Source organism: Miniopterus schreibersii (genome assembly GCF_964146895.1).
Source record: "Miniopterus schreibersii genome assembly, chromosome: 13".
In the NCBI taxonomy this organism is placed as follows: domain Eukaryota; kingdom Metazoa; phylum Chordata; class Mammalia; order Chiroptera; family Miniopteridae; genus Miniopterus; species Miniopterus schreibersii.
In genome coordinates this window covers 51,025,349-51,047,803 of record NC_138113.1, presented here as the reverse complement: position 1 = coordinate 51,047,803, position 22,455 = coordinate 51,025,349, and the positions used below count along the sequence as shown (strand labels likewise).

General features: G+C 41.9%; 1 protein-coding gene across 3 annotated transcripts in view; it reads left to right on the top strand.

Moving 5' to 3' along the window:
• TMEM87B (transmembrane protein 87B) overlaps positions 1-22,455 on the top strand; it is a 43,034-nt gene that overhangs the window by 9,687 nt on the left and 10,892 nt on the right. For 2 of the 3 annotated variants that reach the window (XM_081155914.1, XM_081155915.1), the window contains exons 4-16: positions 1,413-1,544; positions 2,380-2,433; positions 4,093-4,183; positions 5,614-5,675; positions 5,895-6,078; positions 8,721-8,820; positions 11,487-11,580; positions 13,031-13,102; positions 17,876-17,984; positions 18,067-18,125; positions 19,686-19,789; positions 20,890-20,963; positions 21,840-21,913. In XM_081155914.1, coding sequence (XP_081012040.1) covers positions 1,413-1,544; positions 2,380-2,433; positions 4,093-4,183; positions 5,614-5,675; positions 5,895-6,078; positions 8,721-8,820; positions 11,487-11,580; positions 13,031-13,102; positions 17,876-17,984; positions 18,067-18,125; positions 19,686-19,789; positions 20,890-20,963; positions 21,840-21,913 — 1,209 coding nt within the window. Of the gene's footprint in view, positions 1-1,412; positions 1,545-2,379; positions 2,434-4,092; positions 4,184-5,613; positions 5,676-5,894; positions 6,079-8,720; positions 8,821-11,486; positions 11,581-13,030; positions 13,103-16,126; positions 16,199-17,875; positions 17,985-18,066; positions 18,126-19,685; positions 19,790-20,889; positions 20,964-21,839; positions 21,914-22,455 lie in introns of all 3 variants that reach the window. The other variant, XM_081155916.1, reaches the window with a different exon arrangement.

The window sequence follows — 22,455 nt, the reverse complement described above, 5'->3', positions numbered from 1 at the left end:
TCCATACTTTCACTTATCTTTCCATTTGGGGGTGAAAGGTGTCATTTTCCTTGAGAACAGCCTTTTTGACTCTATCCCTAAATATTTTACCCCTTCACACTAAATACTTTAGTGTGTATTTCCTAAGAACGACGATATTCGTTTAGATTACACAGTCCAATTATCAAATTCAGGAACTTTAGCATTGATAACAATACTATCATCTAATAAACAGACCTTATTAAAATTTTGCCAGTGTCCCTATAACATCCTGTTTAGTGGAGTTTGTTTGTTTGTTTGTTTGTTTATTTCTGGTACAGGAGCCAATCTAGGATTGTGCTGCATTTTTGTAGCTTTTTTTTTTTTTTCAGTCTTTCATGATATGACATCAATATATTTGAAGCGTACAAGCCATTTATTTGTACAAAATGTCCCTCACTTTGAGTATTTCTGATGTTTCCTCATGATTAGATTCAGGTTATATTGTGGGCAGGCATACCAGAAAATCCTGGTTTGTCCCATTTTTGATTAGATGGTTGGGGAAGTTTCTGCCAGGTTTCTCCACTGTAAAGGTATTACCTTTCTCTTTGTTATTAACAGTGATTTGTGAAAAAACACTTTTCATTTGTATGTAAATACGTCTACCGTTTCCTCATCCACCCTGGTTTTCACATCCTCTGGTTCTTGCCCAATGAATCAGTTATTACTCTGATGTTTGCTACATGACGATTTTCTGATCCATATTTTCTTCTACATTTATTAGAATTTTACTCTGAGAATGAGCTCTCTCTTTTCTTCTGTCTTACCTAGCTGTCAGTCAGTCACCAGTATGGACTCATTGGTTTTTACAGGTTATAATCTATTACTGTTTATACTTATTTTGCTCAAATTGTCCCATATTTGGCGAGTGGAAGCCCACCTTCTCTTCTCTTGATGTCTGGGAGCTGCCATTAAGTTTTATTCCTACATCTAGGAGGAAGAGCCCCAGGTCCTGATGGGTAAATGAGTGTGTCCCCTGCACTCCGTTGGGTTTCACCTTTGCTCTGTGTTGCTAAATGTCTGGTTTGTCTTTCTTGCTGGTTAAATGCTGCTTTCTTTTTCTCTAAGATCTTTTATACTTGGGATAAGATGGAAGTAGTCTCAGGACAAAGTATTGTGTATTTTAAAACACCTTAATCACTTTCTTACTGTAAGATTATGGTTGTATTATGTATTACTATCTCTGAGCACATTGGAATGGCTAAAATATTATGATTCCTCAGTTTTACTTAAAATTATATTCAAACACTTTTTCTTTTCTGTATTTTGTTTTGCATATTTTCAAGTATTCCAAACTGAATCAATGTTTAGTATTTATTTAGATATTAAATTTTATTTATCTTCTTGGATAAGAAATGTGGAAATAAATTATAACAATATTTTACCTTGGGTAGGAGCTGCCCCAACAACCTGAACGTGTTGGTGAAGACTTTTGTGGTAATTATTTCAACAACATTGAATGTTGGACAACAAAAAATGTAAACGTAGATTGCAACAGTGACTTACAGGTGTTTCCCCCATTATACGTGAGTACCTGGTCTTGCCATGATGATACAGAATTTATTTTACTCCCAGTGCATACAAGTATCAGCTTAAATTCTGCTTTACCAAAATTTTGATTAAGGTGTTAATTTGTTAATTTTTAGGCTTAGCTCATTGTGACTATCGTAGTACATAATCTACAAGGTGTTAGCACCGTTGTTCCATTTCTTTGTACCCCTTTGCAACCATGTCCTTTCATGATCTGTCGTTCTCTCCACTCCATCGTTCTACCAAAACAGCCCTAGTCAAGGGTACCAGAGCCCGTGTTGTTCAGTCCAGTGGTCTGCTCCTCTTACCACAATCTGACAGCATTTAACACACGTGAACACACTCTCCTTCTCTATGCACTTGCTCCCTCCCAGGGTGGAAGATCAGATTCTAAAATGTTACCAGCAGTCACCCCTGGGTGGTGAGGCTATGGGTCATTTTAACTTATTTTTTGTCCCATAAATTCTGAGATGAAAATATGTCTTTAGTAAAAATTTTAAAGGGATTATTTTAAAAATTTATAAAGTGTAATAAACATATAGTTAAGTATGCATATCAGAAGTATGTAGTTTGATGAGTATTTTAGCACCTGGAGCTCCCTTTAAGTTCCTAGTACCCTCCGCACCAACCATAGCCCCTATTCTGATTAAGGAAGTAATTTTTCCAAAGCAGAATTTTGTTACTCATGTTTGGGCTACAGTGAAATTTATTTTCTGATGTTCAGCTTTTAAATTTTTACTTTTTTCATAGCATATTTTTTTCTTAGTTGTTAAAATTTTCCTCATAGAAATGCAGCAATATAAAATGGAATTATTTTATTCTTTTTTCCAGAATAAAGAACTAATTGCAAATGTCAGAAACGTTTCAAACCAGGAAGAATCAATGGTAAGTCATTTTATTCGTGTTTAAATCAAATATATACAAGCTATAGTAAGACTGAAAGAATCTGCTGATAGATAGAGCACTAGAGAGTGATATAAAGTAGGGTTATTAAAATTGGGAAAGAAAAAATGAACAGTTATTTAAATAGAATATTTTCTTACATATGTCTGTATGAATTGTGTATAGACTTGTTTCTGTCTTTGTTTAAAAACCTCCTTAAAGTTATAATTTAAGGTTAACTTCTATGCAGCTTTTCTTTTTCTTTACAAAATAAAATTTGCTTTCAAATGCCCAAGACAGCATCACAATGGGGTATGTATCATCGTTAAGGATGTAAAGAAATAGGTAGAAACCATGAGTGTAGCATGGAGGGGAGAGAAACTTTGGTATTTTGGGGAATTACTAAGTCAGAAGACTGAGAGGCCGAGAGGGTTGGGTGGAGTTGTGTGTGGGAACGGAGCAGGTTTAGGAGAGCTTAGCGTTTGCTTTTATACCGTGGCTTCACGTTTCTCATTCTCTCGCCCCATCTGAAAGGGTAGCCTGAGAGTGGACAGGCATCCTCTCTGCAGGAGCAGGCTGCACTACCTGCCGCAGGCTGAGGAGGAGGCAGTGAAGGGAAGGCCAGGAAACAGGAGGGAGGAATGTGAGAAGCTTGGCCCAGTTATATGGGACCTTGAAAGGACCATAGACATCACAGCAGCAGTCATAGTCCCCAGTGGGACTGTAGTAACTCGGTACCTTGGAGAATTTAAATAATTTAACCTGTATACGGATCTTGAGTCATTTCTCACAGTTATCTGACTTCTTCCTCCCACAGTTCGTTTAAAAAACAAACACATTTAAAAACTGAATGCTTGATATTTCGATAAAATAAGGGAAGCAAAACTATCTGAATGGTGATATTAAGTAACACAAAATGACAACATTAAGGGAAACCTGTAGAAATATAAAAAGTAGAAAACATTAAAGAATGGAAAGGGCCCTGGCTGGTGTGGCTCCGTGGTTAGAGCATCAGCCCGAGCACCAAAGGGTCTCGGGTTCGATTTCCGGTCAAGGGCACTTACATGGGTTTTGGTTCACTCCCGCGTCCAGTTGGGGCTTATGTGGGAGGCAACCAGTTGATGTGCCTCACTCACATCAATGTTTCTCTAACTTCTCCCACCCCTCTCCCTTCCACTCTTTCTAAAAAGCAATGGCAAAAATACCCTCAGGCGAGGATTAACAACAACAACAAAAAATTTAAAGAGTGGAAAGGGCTTCTTTTTCCCTCTTCTATCCCTTTGGGTCTAGAAGGATGGTGGTAAAAAAACAGAGGGATTGCTCTGGCCAGTGTGGCTCAGTTGGTTGGAACATCGTCCTGTGCACCAAAAGGTGGCGAGTTCAATTTCCCGTCAGAGAACATACCCAGGTTGCAGGTTTGATCCCTGGTGGGAGCAATGGATCAGTGTTTCTCTCTCTCTCTCTCTCTTCTCTCTAAAATCAATTTACAAAAAGGGGGATCCTCCCACTGCCCACTATTCCTTTTCTCTGTGTTATGTTTGTGTTTTTTAAAAGTAACCCACTTTACTTATTAAAAATTTTTTTAAAATGTGGTAAACAATTGTTTAGCTCTGTGTTATATAGCAATTTTAAAAAATGAAGGATTTTTTTTTCCTGTTTCAGGATGTTGTAGCAAGAACACAGAAAGATGGGTTTCATATTCTTATTGTTTCAATTAAAACGGAGAAAGCCAATGCAAACTGGAATTTGAATGGTACAGTTAAACTGCATGCATGTTTATTGTCTGCTTACTGTATTCTGTATTTTTGTCATTGGCCCAAATCTGCATTCTCTGTTAAAACACATCATTCAAAACTGAATTTCTGTTAGTCACAAAAGTGAATAATCTGTTTATTTGGGGGACTTAAAACTTTATACTTATATTAGTGGATTGGAAATTTTAAATTAAGTTAAATTAAAAAATTTATGAAATTTATGAATTTTAAATTTCATAAATTTTTTAAGTTAAAAAATTTTAAACTCTTCATCCTTCCAGATTTTTAAAAAAACAAATGGGCAGACAACATCTTAATTGTATTTGAAGTAGATTATATTCTGTTTCTCGAAAATGGCCATCATCAGGATTTGAAAATTGTTCTTTGAAAAGTTTTTTTAAAACATCAATTTATATAAGTGGCACCTGGGGTCTATGAGCTCCCCTTCCCCTGACAAGGTAGCCCCTCTGTGGCTCATTAAGCCGTAGTTCTCTGTGCCCAGGGCAAGAGCATCCTCACAACAGGCAGTTTTCAAGGGAATGAAGACCTTCACACATCCTAGAATTGCTTTCACTGTCGCTTTCCAGAGCAGTGTCTGCTGGGCTGATGGTGGCCAACAGCATGTGAAGGTCCTGAGTATTTGCATTCTGCTCTGGTTCATCCCCTGGGTACACTGAGAGGAAGCCAGGCTCTGCCTCGGAGAGGCTCCCAGTCCAGGGCGGAGGCAGAAGGCAGTGAGGTTAGCAGGCATCACTGCAGAGAGGCACAGAGCTGGTGTCCAGTGGGGCAAGTTGTTGTCTGGTGGGGAAGCTGGTTGAGGTGGTTGATCTGGAGGAATGTAAAGGAAGGCTTCCTCCCGGAGGTGATATGTGGACCAGGCTATGCCACATAGAGGGAGCAGGGACCTCGAGGCCATTTTGCTACCTTGTCAGTCCCCCTTCCTTCCAGGCTCGTCCCTGCCTTTGACACTAGCAGGCAGGGTTGAGCCTCTGCTAGTTAGAAACTGGAGCAGTTGCTAAGCCCAGCGAGTTCTGCACTGTTCTGGGCACTGTGTTTATTATCACTGTCTAAGACACCAATCCAGACTAGGTGCTTGAGGCCAGTCATTCATCCCAATTACATGAAGGGAGACAAAGTCCTAGGAGGTTAGTGACTCAGCAGGCGCCAGACCACGGCCAGTGGGCTCTGTTCTCTGCATGAGGTGAGATTTGGCCTAGGTTTTACAACAGGTGAAGGTATCTTGATAATGTCACATGATCAAAGAACTAGTAACTATCCAACATCTGTGTGTACTAGGTAAAAATTCAGCATGTTCGCCTGCTTTGTATTCTTGCAGTCTTCTAGGAAATGAGCTTATATTTAAAACAAGAGAAAACGGATTGTTAACTTAGCTCTTTACTTTCTTTATCCCCACCCTCACTTTCACCAGTTTCTCTTTCTATGATGGGGCCAAAAGGATATCTTTCTGCATCAGACTGGCCTCTCATGATTGTGAGTATGTTTCACCATTTTAAAAAATGAATTTTGTATCCTAATTGGAAAATTAAAAATTCTAAGAGCTCAGTGATGGTGGTTAGTAGCAGTTAGTGCTCTGACATGCCCTCTATGTCCAGAATGACTGGAATATAAAGGATTGATAGTTGAATGTAGAAATGTCCGTTTTCAAAGATAGAAAGGCTCAAGTGGTTAAAATTGCTTCTCTCCCTACAGTTTTACATGGTGATGTGCATTGTCTATATTTTATATGGCGTGCTCTGGCTAATGTGGTCTGCCTGCTACTGGAAAGATATATTAAGAATCCAGTTCTGGATTGCGGCTGTCATTTTCCTGGGGATGCTTGAGAAAGCAGTTTTTTATGCTGAATACCAAAACATCAACAGCACTGGGCTGTCAGGTAGGCGGACTTCCCTGGAAACACGATACGGTGCCCAGGGCCTTGGCATCTGAGCAGCGCTGTGGGAGCAGCCACGTTGTGGGTGAAGCGGAGGGAGGCCATGAAGAGACTGAGTGTGGGCCTCTGCCCCGGGCCGGCATGTACGCCTCCATTGTTTATTTTCCTTCTTGCTGACTTTCCCTCACTTTCCTCCTGTTCACCAAGGTTGAGCCACTGTGACCAGATTAAAACAACACAGCGTCTGGATGGGGAGTTTTAGGTGCTGCCAGTTTTGTAACATATTTCCCTGTCATCTGTCCATTTTCCCCTCTCCCCCACTACTACTCCTTTCTCCTCCAAAAAAGAAAAGAATATTTGCCCACAGGGAGTAAAATCGGTGGTGCCTGCGGCCTTCTTGCATTGTCCTGCCTCTTCTCTTGTGAAAAGGTCTCCTTGTGAAGTTTATGTGTGAAGCAGGGAGGGTGTGTAGTTGGGCATCTGCAGTGTGTGCCCAGACTTCTAGAAGGTAGATGTCAAGAAGCCAGAGAAACCATGGAACAGTTCATTTTGTCGCTGAGCCTTGCAAGGGAGAGAGACCAGAAGGGCTGAATGTGCTCAGGAGAGGGGTCAGTGGATGAGCCTGGCTCAGATGGTCAGAGGGCATGCATGTGTCTGCTATTAATTTAAAATACTAGAGGGGAAAAACTGAGCTGGAAACAGATGAAACAAATTTGGCATAATGCTGATAATTACTCAAGCTAAATGATAGTACATGGGATTTCACTTACTGCCTTCTCTGTGCTGGGAAATGTTTATCGTTTCCCAAATAAAAAGTTTAAAAGCACTCATACAAAAGAATAAAGAAAGGACAAGAATCCAGGAAGGCATGTGAGAGGTGTTATCACTCTATAAGGAGTTTTAGTGACATTTTTGTGTTTGTGCTCTAACCAAATAAGGAAGGAAGGACGGGGCTGCGGCTAATGGCTGGGATTGAAGCGTTTTTGAATGTTGGAAGAGGCAGGTGGTCATCTCTTATCTGAGAGGGTGGAAGGTGGTGTGGATTCTGGCAAGGGCAGCCAAAACCTGTGATCCATCTGCTGTCCTCCGGGACTTTAAGCTGTCTGTCTGGGGTGACACCAGCAGGGCTGTCAGTGTCTGAGGAGTCCTGTGGAAGAGGAGAGTGCCAGGAGAATGGGCAGGGGCTGATGTGTGATTCTCCCACGTGGGAGTTCTGTCACACTGTCTTGCTCAGCATTGATCCTGGGAGGAGACTTTAAAGGGGTGGAAGCAGTGATTGTTAAAAGACCTGAGGTGGGCACATTAAGAGTAGGTCATATCAGGATGACTTCTTTCTGTTGTGCTTCTAGGTTGATCGTGGGGAAACGTAGTAAACTGTCTGAGTCTGTACCTCTTCTAGGTACTTGCCAGGTCTTTTGTGATTTCTTGTGGACAAGGTGGAGAAGGGAGTGCAACTAGAATGCGGGGGTGAATTCACACCTGCTTTCTGAAAACTGTCTAATTCTCTCATCTCATTCCTCGATTTCTGGAATAGCCCCCCAGCATTTCCTCCCCTGCAGTTCAGTTCCTGTCTAAGCAACTTTATTTATAGAAGTCCTGTACTTATAAAGTAAAATAAAGCTGCCCATTTTATTTCAAGGGTCAGCACACTATTTCTGTCATATAGTAACTATTTTGGGCTTTGTAGGCCATGCAGTCTGTTGCAGCTGCTCAACTCTGCCCTTGTAACAGGAACGCTGTCACAAATGAGTGGGCATGACTGTGTTCCAGTAAAACTTCATTTACAAAAACAGGCATGAGGCAAATTTGGCCCATGGGCTGCAGTTTACTGGTTCCTTTTTTACTCCCTAGTTTACTATCTGACTAGTCACTGCCCTTAGCTTCAAGTCCAGACTCAGAACGTGGCTCATAGCCCTATATGACTGCTCCTTCCTGTCCCAGCCTCTTTTCTCTGCAACCTCCTTACGCCCTGCTGCAGACATGCTGATTTGCACTTCTCGGAGCACATTTTGCTTTTCTTCTTGTCTCCCTGTCCTCTCATGTGCCATTTCTTCTACTTACCCTGTCTCTCCCCTAGGTAGTTCACTTTGCTTTGCCTTCAAATCCTGCTTTAGATGTGATTTCCTCTGAGAAACTTATCTGGACCCACATGCACCTCCCCACGTGTGGATTAGGTTGTCTTCACAGCCTGGGGAGACTCTTTTACCTCTCACTTACCAGGCTGGGTTCCATCTGTTGACTTGTCCTAACCAGAGTACAAGCTCCGCAATTAGGGACCATAGTGTCTCTACTACTGTTGTAGCCACACAGTAGGAGCACACATGAGTAAATGATGAAGACATCCTGAGAAAAGACTCTAGGGAACAAGGGGGAAGATTGACCATGGAGGGAAGTTCAGGTAGACAGATTTCATGCTGGTACAAGAAAGCTGTGCCCAACATCACTGATGGGTTATGGAGTGAATTCTTCAGCAGGTCGTGAATCCCCTTCTCTGAGGTTTCCGGCATCAGTTGAGTTAGATGCCTTTGAGATCAAATATGACTAATCTGCCTGAGGTCAGATGTTGCCGCACATGATACATGTTTAGAATTGGTGGCAGGCCTCCAGATGTACACACAGTGAGCTGATTTCTTTCTTCTCCTCAGTCCAAGGTTTGTTGATATTTGCGGAGTTGATATCTGCGATTAAGAGGACACTGGCCCGCCTCCTGGTGATCATCATGAGCCTGGGATACGGCATTGTGAAGTAAGTCATGGCGTCTTTGGCCCTGCAATCCGTCTTCTCCTCTGTGAGGCTGGACACATCTCAGTATCATCACACAAACCCCACAGGGAAGCTTCTGCGAGAATGCGTTCCTAAGGGATGTCCGTGCACTGGCTATTTGATATGGTCCTCAAGTCAAGGTCCTGAATTGGAATTCCAGTAGCTTTGCTTATAGTTCATTGAATAATCATTTTTAAGGATATGGAAAGTTTTAAATGATCCTTGAAGTTAAACCATTTTCTGTTTTGTAAACAGCATAGTTACACTTTTATGATTATTTGGTCATCATAAGAGAAGGAGGACCACCACCAAGTCAGCACGATTTCTAACTGAAATCCTGTCCCCTCAGCACCCACTTCCTCCCGACCCTCTCAAGCAGGTCTCACCTCTCATCCCTGTGAGTCACGGGGCCTGAATATGAAAGAGCTTCTCCTGCTTATCCTCTTCAGACCATTCTTCCTTCTTCCCTAAAATCCTCTGACTCCCTGTGACCCTCTGAAGCCACTCTGCAGGCTTCTCACCTCCTCCCCTAGCTCCCTGAGCACTTGCTTCCCTGTCTCCACCAGGATTCCCTGTGCATTCAGGGTCCCTGTGGCTGATCCTTTAACCTGATCTCACCTCATCACCTCTGCTGTCTTGCCCTTCACCTCACCTGGCCTCAGCTGGGATTCAAGACTTCATGCCTCTAAACAACTGTATGCTCGTTGTCATCACAGTTTTAAACAGTCCACCTTCAGCTGTCACCACCTCTTTCCTGTTCACTTTCTCTGATATGTCAGCCCCAGTCATCCTTTGAACCCGGTGCGGCCTCTGGCCTTTGACCCTCACCTGCCCCTGGCCTTCCCCATCATGTGCTCACTTCTTCCTTCAGCTCACATTCAGGATCCTGCAGGGCACTGACATCCCTGCAAACCCCTGGGGCCCTTTGCCTGGTTTCCTTACCTCTGCCCTGGTTTCCTGTCTGTTTAGACAGCAGCCGCTAAGGCAATCCTTTTAAAATGTAACTCAGGCCTCATTACTTTTCTGCTCTTTTTACTGAATAAAACCCAAATTCCTCCTGTGGCTTTTCTGATGGTTGGCCTTCTCTCCTGCCTCTTCCCTTTTGAACACTGCTCAGTCCTTTGTCTCGTTGTTGCTGTTCCTTAAACACAGTGGAGGCCTCTTCCCCAGACCCGGGCATGGCATGCCCCCTCCCTTCCCTCAGTCTCTGCTCCTCTGTCGCCTCCCCAGGAAGATAGCCCTGCCAGGGTTCCTAATGTGGTACATGGCGCACACCCTCTGTCACAGAACCCCATTCTACAAGACCACTCAATGAATATGTAGCATTTGCTGTCTTCCTCCGACATGAGTGGAGTAGGAGTTTTGCCTGGTTGTGTACTGTGTACCCTGAGGCCCCAGTGCCATCCCTGGCACAGGGTAGACATTCACTAAATAGCGCTGAATGCGCAAGTGTGCGTGTGAGTTCAGGGTTGGTATACTTAGCAACATTTTAGCCAGGAGGCCTTCTTTTCATCGGACTTTTATTGAGATTCCTTCTCAGATGCTGGGGGCTTAATGCAGCAGACAGAACACAAAGCCCTCTGGTGGCATCTTCGGTACCTCCTAGTTCTAGTTATGAACATCAGATGCCTTGGTGTGGGGTGTGTTGCTGCGAGGGAACAGGAGAGTGGGCTGTGTGCGTGGGCACAGCCCTTGGTGAGCGCGTCCCTTCACTGTCAGCCTGTTGTGTCAGCTCTCACAGAGAGAGGCCCTAACACTGGCTGTTGGAGGTTCCAATTAGCTGGCTATGAGTCAGAATTCAGATTAACTAAATTAGATAACTAGTCTTAAATATGAGCTATGGATATTAGTTTAATTTTTACTTAGATATTATTTAAAAATGACAATCTTAAGTATTTTTTTCAAAACCATTTTTTTCTTCTAACTTTGAGAAGAAGGTTTTTGAGCTAATAAATTCTGACTTGCAAATGTCATGAAGTTTCAGTTGTATTTTCACATTATTAATTGCAGAAATCACCATCTTTGCATTGTCTCAATTCATTTATATTTTGAAGGACTTAAACTGTTGTTTTAGTTCTTTTGAATTTAAAGAATAGAAACTAAAGTCTTAGCATTCTGGTTTTAGGTATTGAGAGAAGGAAGGTAATGGAATTTGATCTCCTAATATCCTACTCTTTCTCTGCCCAAGCTGAAAATCAGCAGATTATCTCTAACAAAACAAATCCCCAAACAGTTTCTAACTTATGTCAGTAAAAGAGTTAAATTATGATTTCTGCCAGTGACAAGAGTTGGCCTTCAGCTTCCCGAGTTTCTTCGGTCTGCCCTTGCGTCTGTGAAACCGCACCTGGGCTGTGGAATGATGTGGATTATATGCTGGCATCTCAGCAGCAGAATCCTCTGTTGCTTTCAATACCAGAGAAGGAGCCTATTTTCTGAGCCTGTTTCTGCCTTGTTCACAGGAGATGTGGTGTTTTCCTTAAACAAAGCGCTTCAGGGTGGGAGTAGACCGATTTGACTAAGTGGTCACTTGTCTGGTATTGAAACGGGGCTAGTGGCTATTTTCAGATGAGTCTGACTTACCCATGTTTTTTTTCTTTTTCTTTTTTTCTTTGCTTTTTTTTCATTTTCTCTTCCCTGTCCTGTTCCAGGCCTCGCTTAGGGACAGTCATGCACCGGGTGATCGGACTGGGGCTTCTCTACTTTATCTTCGCAGCTGTGGAAGGCGTGATGAGAGTCATCGGGGTAAAAACTACATGATTCACTGCCACCCCTTTTGTTTTTGCTATGACTTTATATCTCCTGAGATGAATTTTTAAAGATAGGAATTTTATGAAAAAGTCCCAGTTTGAGCTTTATTTCTTTTGGAATATTTTATATTTAATATTTCCTGGAGGTAAAAGGCAAGGCAGAGCACTTCCTAAAATGATGTGGTTGACTGTGAAGGCAGTGCTTGCTGTCAGCCCAGGAACTGGCTGCCTCTCAGAGGTGCTCATAGTCATTCCTGATGAAGAACTTTCATCTCTGTCATTGTCCAGTCTGTGTACATTTCTTCCTTATGCCTTGGCTCAAATGGATCAAGTTAGGAGAAAGTCAGTTGTACCCTTTGCTCATGGAGACATTATATTTCACTGTTAAGTCTCCTTTGGTTGTACGTTTTCTCTGACTGTAGATGAACTATTTTGGGGATTCAGCAGAGCCCACTCTTTGAAGAGAGAGGAGCAGGTAGTGCTCAGAGGAAGGACTGGTGCTGTGGCAGCCATGCTTTCCTCTCGAGAGAAGTCAGATAGGTCTGTGAAGAACCTTAGATTCTTAGCTCACAGTTTTTCTTAATATGACTGACGACTAAGTGATTAAGAAACTTATTATTTTTTAAAGAACCTTGTAATTTTTGCTTGCAACATCTTGGCTTAGATGTAGATAGAAATCAGGTTATTGCACAGAGCGGTTCACCGTACATTGCTTGTGAGTTCAGGTCATGTGTTTGCCCTGAGCCTGGAAGCAGACACGCCTATAACGTTGACAGGCCTCATCCTTCTGCCCGAGGTCTTGATAGTCTGCATTCCGTTAGGTACACGGGCTGTTTGATCTCTGACTCTTAGAAGAGGTGTTTATTTTTACTTCTAACAATGAAGAACTCTGCATGTGTATGTCACTCACAGGAAACGAATCTCTACAGGAAAAACACACCAGAAGATAAATATTCCACATGTGGATACAGTATATACGTTATATTTCCTTACAATTTTACATAGTCAGCACTATAGATAAGTGTTTTCCAGACACCTCTCTGCCAGCTCTTGATTAGAGCAAGCGGTTCGCCTTTGGTCAGCTTGTCCCTTCCACTCGGTCCCTCTTCCTATTTTACTCTTTCCCGCCTGCGTGCAGTAGGGAAGGGGAGGGGCTGTTTCCCTAGTAGCTGTGGCTGCAGGTGTGGTGCGGAGCGGGGAGGTTGGCCCGGTTGCCCTGGTGGGGCTGGGGATGTGCCACTCCATAGTTCAGTTGGACCTGGTCCCAAAACGAGTAGACAAAACAGATTGTTTCCATGTGCTTAGAGACAGTGTGTTGAGAAGTAACAGTCTTTTATGTGGCCTTTGTAAAGTGATGTGAGCTGAATTGTTTTTCTTCATCAGATAATTCCTGTAATATAATGAAACTTTTACTTTCAGGGTTTTCTTTCATTTTTATCTTTCAGGGTTATAACCACTTAGCTGTTATTTTTGGTGACATTATTTTAGCAGTTATCGACTCCATTTTTGTATGGTTCATATCCTTTACTATGTCTTTATAAAATAGTTTATTAGAGCATTAAAATCATACTACTTTTAATTTGTAATAATAATAGAAAGAAATATAGTTTTGCATTATTGTTACTTCAACATAGGAATTTAGTTGAAGGTGAAAAAGTTACAACTCCCCAAACAAGGAATATCTTTGTTTTTTTCTATTTAGTCCAGCAAATTTAAGTACTGACTATGTGCCTCGTACTGAGGAGGCATGGAAGGAAAAGGTATTATCTCTGTGTCCAAGGAATCCGCGGTCTTGGAGAGGAGACAAACAGAACTACGAGGAACACAGCGATAGTCTTTGCCATTTTAGAGAGGAGTCATGCAGAGGAACGAGAATGGAACTCTAGCTTGAACTCAGGAGAGACATTATAGAGATAATGTTTAAATTGAGACTGGGAAGACAAGTAGAGGTTTAGAAAGAAGAGAATTGAGAATCAGGGAAGAGGCATTCTGGGAAGAATTGAGGGGAACACATAGTTGGAAGCATGAAATATAGGGTCAGTGGCAGTGTCCCAGAGTAGCTGCCAGTAGGGGAACGTTGTGGTAGAACCATGGAAGGTGGGGCAGAGCGAGGGATAGAATGACATATGCTAGCGTTTAGGGTTCCTTCTGAAGGTAGAAGGTAGAGGGAATTGAAGCTGCACAGGTGAAGAGCATGAAATGTGTGTTAGAAAGAACTCAGGGATGATATAAAAAGATGACCTGGGGAAGGAGAGACTAGACATAGGAAGACTAGTAAGAGGTTATTTGCAGTAGTCTAAGGAGAAGATGGTGAGGGTTAGAAATAGGGCAGGGGCTGTGAAGAAAAATTCCACAGGGACAGACTTGTTGTAAACGGTGGCAGAAGAAGGGGAGAAGGCTTCAGAGAAGCCCCACGGGTCTTGTTTGGGATGGTGACCTTGGAGAAGGGACCACAGTGGATGAGGTTTGAACTGCTCGCGAATTAGTATGAGCAGCGGAGTTGGAAATCCCAGCCTGAGTTTGCAAGAGGAGTCAAAACTGATGGGGATGGTGGGAGGTCATCTTTGTACAGGAGAAGGTTGCAGCCGTGGAAGTGGCCCAAGGAGAACATATAGATCAGCGAGAGGAGAGGAGCCAGGATGGCCTGGTGGGCAGGGTGGATTGTGCTGGGGAGGAGCACCAGGGCGAAGGGAGGTGGGAGAACCAGGAATTGTTAGGAAGTGGAGATCGGGAGAGCTTTGGTAAGGACGGGTGGTCGGCAGTGGCCAGTGCTGCAGAGAGGAATTCCCAGGGCACTGGCTTCCGTCATGCAGGGGCCGCAATGGGACAGCAAGAGAGCAGGCTTGGCGTGGGGGCGGAAGGCATAGTACAGCAGAAGTTTGAGGGCAGTGTGAGCTGATCCCTGAGGGCCCCCCTCCCTGATTCAGGACTCACTTGAGTCAGGTATCCCCAATGTGTTTTTCTGTCTGGTGGGGCCTTGTACACACACTCACGGAAGTGGGGGAGTGCTGGAGAGAATGGCCTGGTCAGAGCAGAGGCAGGGCTCTGCAGGTCCCAGCGCAGTATTTTCATTTCTCTTCTGCATTCATACTCTCTCTGAAACTCTTTTCTATAGGTAGGTTTTCTTCTTACCAAGTTCTTTTGTGTTTGATACTTGGATTTTAGCCTTTAATGTGAAATGTCCTTTTGTTTTTCTTGTATTTCTTTTCCTTTTCTTTGTGTCTCAGGAGGGCTGGAGGGCCTGACTGCCGGTGTCCCTTCTCCAGGGAAGCAGCTGTGCTAGCAGAGGTGGCAGCAAGGCCTTTCCTAGTCCCTGTGGGTGGTTTCTTTCTAAGCCAGGTCTGCCTGTTCTTTAACCACCCTTTGTGAATTCTCAGTTTGCTTCTAAGTTATAACAGAACAAAACCTTTAAATTTATTATCCTCATTCTCTGAAGCAGTGTTCCTCCATCCTGCTTGGACCAGCTACCTTTGAAAGTGTAATGAGGCCTGGAGCCTCTGCAGGGTTATAGGTGTACTCCCCACCCACACAGGTGGATTGCCTACGGTGGGGCATGAAAAACCTTCCAAGTTATATTCATGGATCCCCTGGTGTCCAAGGGTGTCTAGTTAAGAAATAGTACTTGAGGTTTAAAGAGTTGTTTCTGAGCAAACATGCTTGAAAATCATATTCTACTTCTGTCCAGACCTACTAGTGCAGAATCCAGGTTTATTGAATAAAAGTATAGTTAAATGAGTCTAATCTCCTCAGAGAGTGCTATAAACATCTTACTCTAGTAAGTTCCATATTTTCTGCATTAAAACGCATTTGAAGATGTTTGGTTATTAGAAAGGTGACCTACGTTCCCCGGTTCTGCACGTTCCCTGTGTTCTGGCCGAGCTGAGCGGCACTGCCTGATGCTCACCCGGCCTCTGAGGGGAGCGGGAATGCGAGCGCACCTGCAGGGGAGGCAGGACTGCAGCTCCCAGAGCTCTGACTCCACCTGGATTTGAATGAGGGTGACTTCTCGCCTTTATGGACAGCACTGGCTTTGGTCCATTCCAATGCAAGGAGCCAAATCGGGGTGGGGAGATAAGGAAAACAAGGTGAGAGATTAATAAGGAATAAGGTTATGAATATTTTTAATAAAAATGCTTGAGATAAAAATCATGAAGAAATCCATGGTGTTAGTGTTTCATGGAGAGGGAAGGAAGTGCAGTATCCATTTCTGCTTGACCCTAGATTCCTGGTGCTCTCTTTTAGATCACTGTTTGGTAATTTTTACAACTGAAGTGAAAAGCCTGCTTTGTCTGTACAAAAAGAGAGCGGGTTTCCTGTATGATACAGATGAGAAGCAGAGAAGCAGAACTGCCTAGAGAATGGAGGCTCCCATAGGACCCTTGCTTCCTTTGCTTTTGGTGAACTCATCGCAGTTAATCCAGTACCAATCTGATTCTAAAGTAATAGCAGAAATTGCCTAAAAATTGAAAGCCACAGCTTTTCTCACAAATCGCCCTCCTGTTTTTTCTGCTTGTTTTATTTTTTTTGCTGTTTTGCTGCAGGCCAATGACTCTGATCTTGTGCTTCTGGCCAGCCTCCCTCTGTCTCTCCTTGACTCTGGCTTGTGCTGGTGGATATCCTTCCCTGCGGCAGCGGGGTCCTGTGGATGCTCCCTCGGGATGGTGGGCCGTCTGCTTTCCTAACACTCCCTCTAAAGTGAGGAACGCTTTAAGCTTTTCCTACATGAGCAATGTCTTGGTAAGTGCAGGCTTAGGCAGTTCTGAGTTTCTTAATCTTTTTATTCCTTGGCTTTTAACAAATACTTCTGAATTATTTAATGACACCAGATTTTTGATGTAGAAAATTGGTTTTAGTCAAGAATTTCTAAAAAGTATTTGTCTTGGTAATGTTTAAGGACTACAGCACATTTGCATTTTTGTAAATTCTGACAGTCTTAATTGGTGGGATTGTGTTATTTTAGACATGGATCTTTTGCAGTTTTTTGCTTATTTAGAAAAATTGAAAAGCAGCTTGGTAGTTTTAGCTGCTAAAAAGGAGTTTTTGATTAGTATTTGGAATTTAAAATAGGAGGCATAAATGGACAGTTTCCCACTTGCATTCTTTTGCTCAGCTCTGTAATTTCCATGTGTGGTTCATGAATGGCTGGTGCTGTGCTCAGAGGAGCACCTTCCATTTACAGTCAGAGCTCCGGCTGTATCCCAGCCTTGCTGCTGAGGAGCCTGCAGAGAAGCCCCTTCTGTCCTTCACAGCAGAAAGCGAACTTCACTGGAGCCTGTGCTCCTGGTGAACAGCTGTGGTGAGGAGAGCCCGCACCCCTTTACCTTCGGGGAAGGCGTACTACAGAGAACCCCCTTGTTGTAGACAGATGAGATCCCCCACGCCCCGTGGCTTACCTGTGATGAGGCCAGACTCAGACCTCTCTACCCACTGACCCATCCTGACACTAAGCCATCTCCTCTCCCAGGTTCCTGAGCTTTTGTCCACACAAGCCCTCTGTGAGGCCCCTCCTGGGAATCCGCAGACCTCAGGAAAGTCATTTCTGATCCACTTTCTCGTCATGCCACCCACTTGCCCACTACTGAGCTTTCTAGTCCTGTTTCCTCCTCCCTGTAAGAGCAAAGCCCCTTCCTGTGTGACCACTGGGACTTCTGAAGATCTTACAGTTGGAAAATTCTCCCTTTTGCAATCATCTTTTGAATGAAGTCTGTCTTTAACCTATGTCCAAATTTGTTTTATTTGTCACATTTCAACTTTTAATTGATAAAATGGAACTGATGGATGATCTGATTTCTTAATTACTGTCACAGAATAGACTAGAAAAAAAGCAAAAATGGAAGGGGGGGAAGGGAGGGAGGGAGGGAGGGAGGGAGGGAGGGAGGGAGGGAGGGAGGGAGGGAGGGAGGGAGGGAGGGAGGGAGGGAGGGAGGGAGGGGAGAGAAAGAAAAGCACAAGCCAAGTGGGAAATCCCAGTGGGACCTGCAGAGTGTCTGGCCTGGGAGGCTGGCGGGCCGTGTGCTGCTCTGGCCTGGGGCCTGGGAGCTCGGCTGTAAGAAGGGCGTCCTGGAGCTTCTTGCTTGTGTGTTTTCCTCCAAGTTTATTTACTTCAAAGATTATAAAGCAAAACGTCAGTATCATGATTATATAGTTCTGGCTAAAATTACATTTTCTGTGTTTTTATTACCTGTAGTTAATACAACTATATTCAGCAGGACCAGTTTTGGAAATGGGAAAGATTCTTATTTTGATTTTGATTTTAACTTATTTAAAATGTTTTTCCTTAACTTTTTCACATTTTCATAAGTTTGGCACAAACTATGAAGACTCTGAGGCTAAGAAAGAACACGGTGAAATTTTCTTTATATAGGCACTTTACAAATACTCTGATCTTTGCTGTGCTGGGTAAGTAATGAACTTTTCTTATTATAGTAAATTGTTTCAGGGCCACATTTCCTTCAAAGCTGACTTTTTTGGTGTGTTTCAGCGTCTGTCGTGTTTATGGTGTGGACAACTATAACATTTAGATTTGCAAAATGTCGATCAGTAAGTATAATCTAAATAGTTTGTTTTTAATTATACTATTTCATTTTGTGTAATTTTGAATAATTTAGTTTGTCTTTGTAAATCGAGATAATTGTAGTGGAGATTTTCTTTTGACTTTGAATTATTTTATATAGAATTATAAAAACTTTGGCCTCTAGTGAATCTGAAAAAGTTTCTCCTACATCTACTTTTCCAGTTATGCTTTTTCTCAGCTTCCTTTCATAGATTTTGAAAAATAATTCTCTCCTGTACAATTTAAGATAACAGGAAATTCTTTTCTTCCTGTATGCCATGAACTTGGGCTGTTTGGGATCTAATGGGATTGTAACCCTTAAGTCTGATGTGTTTCTAGGGCGGCACACCCATTATGAACACTTAGGGAGATGCTCACCGTGAGTTCTCAAGTTAGAAGAAGATACATTTCTTAGACTAAAACACTAAAAGACCCTCTTCTGGGGGCATTTTGATTAGGAGCTTGTCTCTAGTTCTGTATGAACAGTTACAAACAGCTCTCTGACAGTCCTCCTGGACACCTGCCTTGGGGATGAGTTAATGAGATAGGAGACTGACTTTCTGGAATTTCTTTTCTCTCCTTCCCTCACCTAAGTATTTTTCACTTGGAGTTCTAAGGATATCTTTTGATTCTGATTTTTGTTTTCTAAATCTTTTTGCTAACCCGAAAATTTTATGGAAGAGAATGTTTATAATGTTAAACAGCCCTTTAGAAATGTTTCAAACAACATAGATAAGACCTGTCTCAGTAAAAGCAGAACAACCTATTGGGAGAAATACTGCATTGAGGTTTTTGCATCAGAGATTCTATTGTCAAAACTACAGCAGCCCCCCCTTATCCGTGAGGGATACGTTCCAAGACCCCCAGTGGATGCCTGAAAACCGTGGAGAGTACCAAACCCTTTATATACAGTGTGCTGTGTTTTCTCCTATACATATATACCTGTGATAAAGTTTAATTTATAAGTTAGGCACATTAAGAGATTAACAAATAACTAATAAAATAGAACAATATTACAGTATATGGTAATAAAAGTTATGTGAATGTCATCTCACTGTTTCTCTGAACTTATTTTGAATTATTTCTGGACTTTGCCATTTCAATATTTTAGGACTGCAGTTGACCATGGGTAATGAAAACCACAGAAAGCAAAACCACAGATAAGAGGGGACTACTGTAGCCATTGTCAACTTGATTCTAATTTTGCTATTAATCTGCCTCATGCCTGCTCTCATATAGAAAATACATTAAATTATCTCTGAAGTGCCTTTAAACTAATTCTTTTTATGACATGATACAATATAATTTATGTTAGGATTTTATTCATCTGATTGGCTATAAGGCTGAAAGCATTAATGTTGATTTTATAAAGATAGTGTTTCTTAGTTTTATATTTTTGAAAAAATTTGTACTTATTTATCTGGAAGACTTAACTGGTTGGAAAGGTTTCATTAGGACTTGTCATTGCACACTATTTCAGTCGGAAATCTACATGCTTATGTTTATCAGAAAGTTAACTTTTCATGTTTGAATTGTCCTTGTTTTAGGATTGGATGGAAAGCTGGGTTGATGAAGCGTTTTGGAGCTTCCTTTTTTCACTTATCCTTATGGTAATAATGTTTTTGTGGAGACCATCAGCAAATAATCAAAGGTACCTAACAGAGGAAAATCCAAGTTTGGCAAGCATTTGTTGATCACCTGTACTGTGTTGACAACACGTCTGTAAACTGTGGGGAAGTAGTCCATGCTTGTCAGGAGTATACTGTCGGGGGGGAGACACATCATAGATGCAAGACAGTGAAATCAGAGGCGTGTCAAGTGAGTCCAGGGCTGATGAAGGGCGGTGAGGAAGACTCCGAAAGGCAGCATTTCTGTTTTCCTTAAGGAAAGGAGCAGGGCAGTGAAAGACTGAGCTGGGAAAGAGTGTACATTTCTGGGGTAGTGGGGAAACCAGTATGCTTTGGAGGTCATTGAGGCATGCAGTTTGGCTCATGCTGCTTACACGGCAGGGAGGTAAAGAGCTTGAATGCTAAGTTCAGAAGGTTGTGCTTTAGACCACATGTGTTGGGGAGCCCCACCTTCCCTGGCCTCATTCCCCTTCCCCAAGAAAGGCACTGTGAGGAAAAAGTGTTTCTTTTTAAAATTATGCAATGATAATAATACATATATTCATGTACACACTGTTCTGCACCTTCTTGTTAAAACGTATCCGCATCACCTGGTGTAGCTCTGCCATGTTACTTGTAATGGCTATATGGCATTCCGTGCTATGAATGTAGCGTGGTTTCTGTAAGCAGTCCCTGCACATCAGACGCTTTGTTTTTGCCTGTTTTTGCCGTTATCAGCAGTGCTTTCTGAATGCTGTTGGCTCAGTCCTTTGCTTTATTTTCACCACTCAGATTAGCAGTTCCTCTTCTGTTAGGGCATGAATTAAAAGGTGTGGGCAGGGAGGGAGACCTGGCATGGAGAAGAGCACAGCAGACAGTCCCCTCCCTGAACATGACATGTCACAGAACTCTCCAGATAGATCTCACTCGTTTCTGCTCTTACCAGCAGGGCTGGGGGGCTCATGTTTACAATTTCTTCACAATAATAACCTTTCTAATTTGAGACTAAAATAATTAAAATTTTATTTTCATTTATGAGAAATTTAAAATTGTAGATATTTTTGGCTGCAGTGACTCTTGTAGCTATAAGTTGAAAATTGAACAGGCTTAAACACACTAGTAAAACTTGTTGTTTTTAACATAGGTATGCCTTCATGCCCTTAATAGATGATTCTGATGATGAAGTTGAAGAATTCATGGTAACATCTGAAAATTTAAGTGAGTGAGAGGTTTTCTTACTGAATGACCATTGTATATATTTTAACAAGTAATGTACCTTTACCTGTGTTGCAAGGTCAGATACATTAAATATATTTAAAACTATTTCTGTAGAAACCTGTATTATGCTAGATAGGAATAAGGAGTCAGTAATGAAATTTTCAAGATTATTAATGTAGTTTGAGCTTTTGCTACTGGTTTGCTCTAAGTAGTGAGGTAGGTACACTGCTTTTCACAAGAATGATCTTGTATATATTCGTCTTCTTGGTGATTACTCAATTTCTTTGAGTCACCTCTTCTTGCTCTTTAAAATTAGGCACATCTGTAATTTCTTGATCATGCCTGAAGCACTTCTGGTTATGGTATTAGTGCTAATTTCATCTTTCTATTAGCTTCTACATAGCATTTTTTTATTTCATTAATTTTACCGTAATACTCTAATGAATAATTTGAATAGAATACAGTGCAGTCTTCCCAGAGGAAGATGAGAGAACCCGGAGTCTGTGTGATCCTTTGTGAGCGTCCAGTGTGCAATGATAAATTACTAGACATGCTATGAAACTGGAAACTGTGACCCGTAGTTAATGGAACAGTCAGTCAGTAGAGATCTGGAGGTGCCACAGATATTACACTTAGCAAGAAAGACTTTAAAAATAATTATTACAAATGTATTCAAGAATCTACAGGAACAGATTGGTGAAGACAAGGTAAATTTCAGGAGAGATGAAAACTTAAAAAGAGGAGGAGGAACCAAATAGAAATACTACTATTCTTTAAAAAACATATGTAATATTATTCCTTGTTGGGTTATTAAGTATTAGGCTACGAAGGAAAATATTTTATAATTTTATATATTTATTGTGCTTCTCATTATAGCTGAAGGAATAAAATTAAGAACCTCAAAAACAGTTTCCAATGGAACAGCTAAACCATCTACTTCTGATAATTTTGTGAGTAACTATCATGTTTAACAGTCTCGGTCTTTAATACTTTAGAAATTTATACGAGTGTCAAATTTATTGACCATCAGGGTAACATTTTTTACTAAGATTTTGTGTATGAAAAATGTTAGCAAGCAGCAGCAATACTGGTTAAGCCTGTAACCATAACTGCCGTAGATCCTGCTTCTCCTGTGCTCTTCTCTGCCCAGCAATAGCAAGAGCGTCACCCAGGACCTTGTTGGCAGCGCAGACTCAGCTACCCCAGACCTGCTCAGTCGGAATCTGCTTTCTAACAGGGTTCCATAGGTGATTCCCCTGCACATTAAAGGTGGAGAAGCTTTGTTAGAGTAAAAGCTTGTATTAATTTTTCAGCATTTGAAAGTAATTTTGAAGACATTTCTATAACATTTGTTATCTGTTGGGAAGGGACTTTTACTGTCTATATTACTTACCTATGCAGTGAACAAAATTATCATTTTTTTCAAAACTGTGAAAGCTTGAATAAAATGGTAAAATATAGGGCAGCGTTGAGTTTTAAAGTATTTCATGAG